Below are 6,000 nucleotides of genomic sequence, written 5' to 3'. Positions count from 1 at the left end.
GGAAAGGGTTCAGAGGAGATTTACTAGGATGTTGCCTGGTATGGAGGGAAGGTCTTACGAGGAAAGGCTCAGGGACGAGGTTGTTTTCGTTAGAGAGGAGAAGGCTGAGAGGTGACTTAATAGAGACATATAAGATAGTCAGAGGGTTAGATAAGGTGGACAGTGAGAGTCTTTTTCCTCGGATGGTGATGACCAACACGAGGGGACATAGCTTTAAATTGAGGGGTGGTAGATATAGGACAGATGTCAGAGGCAGTTTCTTTACTCAGAGAGTAATAGGGGTGTGGAACGCCCTGCCTGCAACATTAGTAGACTCGCCAAATTTAAGGGCATTTAAGTGGTCACTGGATAGACATATGGATGAAAATGGAATAGTGTAGGTCAGGTAGGCTTCAGATGGTTTCACAGGTCGGCGCAACATCGAGGGCCGAAGGGCCCGTACTGTGCTGTAATGTTCTATGTTCTATGTTCTAATCCCCCCCTCTTCAACTCGTCCCATGCTCTATACAAACACACAAGACAAATAAACACAGAGGGGAAAAGAGGAGTGTAAAAATAAAAGTAAAAGAATAAAAGACTCTGTTTCAGATGGACGCCTTCCAGTTAGACTCTTTCTTCAGTCTAGGCCTCCAGTTGGATGTCTTTGTTTTCAGCCTGCAATGGTTTGCACTGTAGGTTCATCAAGGTCTTGAGACATCTCTGCAGACAGCAGGCAGGCAGGCAGGAGAGAGAGAGAGTGCAACTAACAACCTCTCCTCTCAGCATCCAGGAGGTTTCTCTTGGGTTCTCTGAAAACGCGCCCCCGGCAGGACGCAATTGCTGTTTGTTGCCGGGCAGAGTTTGGTCCTTGACCAATCCATTGACCACCAGCCAACCAATCGAATCAAATACCTCCAATCCCTTGGGTGCCATAAAGTCTGAGTTCTTCTGTTCAAAATCCTAATCTTCACAGCACATTGTACTAATTGGGTTCCTCACTGCCCCTGCTCGACTTGAAGGTATATTGAAGATCCATGGATCAAAAAACGATAGCGACAGAATAAAAGAAATAGGAAATAAGGGAGTCAGCAGGAAGAACACTTGCTCGAATTACAGCCTGTTTGAATTTCAAGTGAAAAATCTTCAGTCAACATACATTTTCTGAAACACCAGGAATTAAAACATTCTTTGCTCTGCCTGAGCAATCAATATCATCGGCACATGGACAAAAAAGGCACTCTAATACACCACAATCGACAATACGTAACTATATTAATCTAATGCCAACGTCACCATCCAACACCATCAAGCAGATGGTCTCTCACAGTTCATCATCTGATGGCTTCCTGCATCTTATTGCCATCTCGTATGGCCGTGGTGCCAGCGTTAATTTGTATACACCTTCCAGGTCTGGAGTTGAAGTTTTGTCGGGCCAGTAAAACTCAAAATTCTGAAGTAGAGAAGCGAAAAACAGGAAGAGCTCCATCCGGGCCAGTTTTTCTCCCGGGCACGCTCGCAGACCTAGGGAATTCAACGTGACACGTTAATGAGTCGAGATGAAAAATGAGTGCAGTTTGAATCAATTTGGAATGGTTTAAGAGTTAAGACTACCTTGCAAATCATGTTGTCAGCAGGTAGTAAAGCACTATGCAGAGTACATTCGGCATCATTCTAGTCATGGTCACAACCGGGCGGCACGGTAGCACAGGGGCTAGCACTGTCGCTTCACAGCGCCAGGGTCCCAGGTTCGATTCTCGGCTTGGGTCACTGTCTGTGCGGAGTCTGCACGTTCTCCCCGTGTGTGCGTGGGTTTCCTCCGGGTGCTCCGGTTTCCTCCCACAAGTCCCGAAAGACGTGCTTGTTGGGTGAATTGAACAGTCTGGATTCTCCCTCAGTGTACCCGAACAGGCGCCGGAGTGCGGTGACTAGGGACTTTACGCGGTGTTATTGTAAGCCTACTTGTGACAATAAAGATTATTATTATTCTATTCATGGTCACAACCTTGGCTTTCCTGTTTGATTCTGGGTTGAGCTTTAAACACCCCTTCCCACTCCAACCCAGCTCACCTACAACGGAAAACCTTATTCGTGCCTTTGTTGCCCCGTGACTATCTCAATTTTATAACTGCAACGTTGTTGGACTGGGAGCGAATGTCAGTCAATTAACAGAGAGGGTGATGGGTGGATGGCACATTGGTGCGAGTTAGGAAATGGGCAGTGGAGCTCTGGGTAAATTTCGGAGAATTCCACAAAGCAGTTAGCGAAGGTCCGCACTTTCCACCTCTATCAAATGAAGGAACATAGGGTAAATCAAATCCTGTCCCCGTTTCTTGATGGGGTAACTTTAAATTTGGTTGATGATAAACAAAAATCCCACCAACCTCTAAAATCTACTCACCCATTGAAAATGGAATAAATGCATCTGGCTTAAAAAATTCCCCATTTTCATTCAGGAAATTCCCTGGATTAAAATGTTTGGAGTCCTTCCATTGGGTCTCCTCAGACAAAACCGAGGGCATGTTTATTAAGATCATGGTTCCCTAGAAAAAAAAACAGAACAAAATATCTGCAGTGCGTTATAAGGTCACACTCATCAGCTCTTCCACAAGACAAGGCGGGGTATTGTGCCCGAGAAGAATTTACAATTTACAATTTACAATTTGAGAGCCAGGAAGGGAAGTCGGAAGGTCAGGAGTTTAGTAGGGAAGGAGACAGGATATCCTAGTTTCTTGGTAGCACAGAACTTGAGAATTGCTGGGAAAAAGAGACATGCTGTTGAAACTTTCCATCCGGCACTCCTCAGGACAGATGTAAGAATACCAAATTTCAAAGGGAACAATAATTTATACTGCATGAGGAAAAAGTGCTGATTGATTGACAAGCTGACCCTAATTGAATGAGGCATGGAGGATGCACCAGGGAAATATTGTTCACTGTATTTATGCTTAATTCAACAGGATGCAACGCCTGGACATGTTCTTCTTACTTGCAGAAGACAGGTCCTTACAAATATCCATGTGCAGCTTCTAGCAAGTATAGGTGAGCTATATTGCGAACTCAAGCAATAACCTGAAATTGGCTGTCAGTAAAATGGCACACTCAAACCATTAGTTTAACATCTGTCATTGGGAAAATTTTAGAAGCTATTATTAAAGGCGTTATAGCAGGACAGGTGTCATGTGAGAGAACCTTTAAGAACTGGGTATTTATTAAATAGCTGTAGTGGATGTACCTTTAAGAAATGGGTGTTTATCGAATAGCTGCAGGGATGTCAGAGTGTGAGTGGAGCTGGGCTGGCTGTCTTTCACTTTCGCTTTGAACTAAAGCTGGTGCGTGTCTGTGGGTTTTTAGTTTCGTTTTGAGAGCTGGATAGCTGCCGGAAAAGCAAGCAGCTGTATAAGGATCACTCTGCAATCTAAAGACTGTCTCCAGATCAATTGGGTGATTTCAAAGTGATAACTGTTCTCAGTAGAGAATTTAAACCTGATCTCTGTGTTTAAAAAGGGTCTTTTGTCTTGTGGATGTTGCAAGGACAGATTAAGGGTTACTTGCAGAATTATGTACCTGGGGGGTGATTGGTGTTGATAGTTGTTAAGATGTTTACTGTGGGTTGATAAAGTGTTAACTGGTTTCATAAATAAACATTGTTTTCATTTAAAAGTACTTTACCGCTCTGTTGCACCACACCTGTAAAGTAGGCCCGTGTGTTCCCCATAACCATAATCTATTTAGGGGCAGCACGGTAGCATTGTGGATAGCACAATCGCTTCACAGCTCCAGGGTCCCAGGTTTGATTCCCCGCTGGGTCACTGTCTGTGCGGAGTCTGCACGTCCTCCCCGTGTGTGCGTAGGTTTCCTCCGGGTGCTCCGGTTTCCTCCCACAGTCCAAAGATGTGCAGGTTAGGTGGATTGGCCATGATAAATTGCCCTTAGTGTCCAAAATTGCCCTTAGTGTTGGGTGGGGTTACTGGGTTATGGGGATAGGGTGGAGGTGTTGATCTTGGGTAGGGTGCTCTTTCCAGGAGCCGGTGCAGACTCGATGGGCCGAATGGCCTCCTTCTGCACTGTAAATTCTATAATTCTATTAAAAGTTGTGGGTCAGGTGAACCCCACGATATACTTTGGGGTTCTCTAAACCCTGGCCAATAACACAGGTTTAAAACATTCAAGGTAATCAGGTAGAGCAACACGGTTTTGTGAAAGGGAAATCATGTTTAACTCTGAATCTGGATAGTTCCATGATCAACATTACTGAGTCCAGTTTAATATTGCAGATTTTATCAGTTGAATTCAAATTCCACCAGATTTGAACTCCTGTCTTGAGAGCAATTGCCTGAGCCTCTGGATTACTAATTCAGTGACAATAACACTATGCCATTGCTTCTGCCATCATTAAGAATATTATGGATGCCTATTCAGCTCGCAATAGTGGCTAAGAGGCTGAACGAGAGTCATCACCTTTTAAAGTTTTCAGACGGTGTGGGACGATCGATTCATTCCAGCAGTGATAATATAACAAATAGGACTTGGTTATTTTATAAACAAACCTTACTAAAATAAATGAAAAGAAAACAATATTTAAAGTTTTAAACTGCAACTCGAACACCAACAGATTGTATGTAGTTTCTTAACTGTAACACACCAGTTAACATCAAACAACACTTCAACAGAACATACAGCTCTCATGCCACTTTCACAGGAAGACAAAGGCAATACTTTGCAATTTTTCTTCTCTCTCTCTCTCACCCCTGCTCTTGCACTCTCTCTCTCTCTCTCCCTCTCTCTCTCTCCACCACTGCCTCCCTGATGAGGAAGAGCCGAGCAGTGACAGTTCTCTAAGTTGAGGGATGGAGTGAAGCCATGAGAGGGACGGAGACAAGTCAGGAAATAGAAACACACTCTGCCGGGAGAAAAAAAAGGAGTCACCTTTTTGATTGTGTATCCCCTGAAGCTCGTGTCCCGCGTTGCTGCGTGGCCAGCTGCAAGAGGGACTACATTCCCGAATCTTTGAACCTCGTGAACAACAGCGTTGACATACGGCATGTTGGGTGCATCCTCCATGGATGGGGTACGTGACCAGCCAATCACCTGGTCGATCTCCTTCTGACACCTCTCTGCAAAGCAAAGGAGAAGCATGATTGGTGTAACAGTTGAGGCCTGGCCACATGCCGCGTCTGAAAGTGAGAATGGTGCGCTCTGTCAAGTCATTCAATAGAAATTCCCCAGGTCTCCATTAATGGTTCTGTTAAGTCCACCTCCTCAGGAAAGTTGGGATGGTGGAAGCAGATAAGGTTTTGGGGGACAGAAGAATCTGTGCGAGGTCAGAGATAGCCAATGTAGTCATTCAAGACCGAGGCGATGTGATAGATTACAAAGTCCTAACAGGATTAGACAGGGTCTATTCAGTAAGAATGTTTCTAATGGTGGGGGGAGCCCAGAACTTTTACAGGTGTGCGATAGAGAGCATCCTATCCGGCTGCATCACAGTCTGGTCAGCAACTGCTCGGTCCAAGGTCGCAAGAAACTGCAGAGCGTGGTGAACTCAGCCCAACGCATCACACACACTTGCCACCCCCACATTGATTCTGTCTACACCTCTCGCTGCCTCAGGAAGGCAGACAGCATTGTCAGAGACCCCTCCCACCCAGGCATTGCCTTATTCCAGACCCTTCCATCAGGCAGAAGGTACAAAAGTCTGAAGACTCGCACATCCAGACATAGGAACAGCTTCTTCCCCACAGCTACTAGACTCCTCAACGACTCCCCCTCGGACTGATCTGTCAGAACACTATTCACGACGCCCTATGCTGCTCTTGTTCATGTATTTGCTTTGTTTGGCCCCTTGTTCCACACTGTAACCAATCACTGTTTTGCCGATGTACCATTTGTCAATGTTCTCTGTCGATTATTCTTGTGTCTATTATGTACGTACTGTGCATGTTTCTCGGTCACTGTGCTTCGGAACATGTGACAATAAATCAAATCAATCAATCAATCAACTAGGGGGTCATAGTTTGAGGA

The 6,000-nt window shown here is 45.0% G+C and overlaps 1 protein-coding gene across 2 annotated transcripts in view; it reads right to left on the bottom strand.

The window, feature by feature from the left end:
• Positions 1-294: 294 nt before the first annotated feature.
• LOC119956540 (cytochrome P450 2J2-like) overlaps positions 295-6,000 on the bottom strand; it is a 36,749-nt gene continuing 31,043 nt past the window's right edge. For both annotated transcript variants that reach the window (XM_038783834.1, XM_038783833.1), the window contains 3 exons: positions 4,906-5,093; positions 2,378-2,519; positions 295-1,500 (listed from right to left, as the gene is read on the bottom strand). In XM_038783834.1, the coding sequence (XP_038639762.1) occupies positions 1,301-1,500; positions 2,378-2,519; positions 4,906-5,093 (530 nt within the window). In that variant the 3' untranslated portion in view covers positions 295-1,300. The remainder of the gene's footprint in view (positions 1,501-2,377; positions 2,520-4,905; positions 5,094-6,000) is intronic.

This window comes from Scyliorhinus canicula, chromosome 23 (assembly GCF_902713615.1).
Source record: "Scyliorhinus canicula chromosome 23, sScyCan1.1, whole genome shotgun sequence".
Taxonomy (NCBI): domain Eukaryota; kingdom Metazoa; phylum Chordata; class Chondrichthyes; order Carcharhiniformes; family Scyliorhinidae; genus Scyliorhinus; species Scyliorhinus canicula.
The sequence above is the reverse complement of the archived record's forward strand: the minus strand, read 5'-3'. Positions and strand labels throughout refer to the sequence as shown.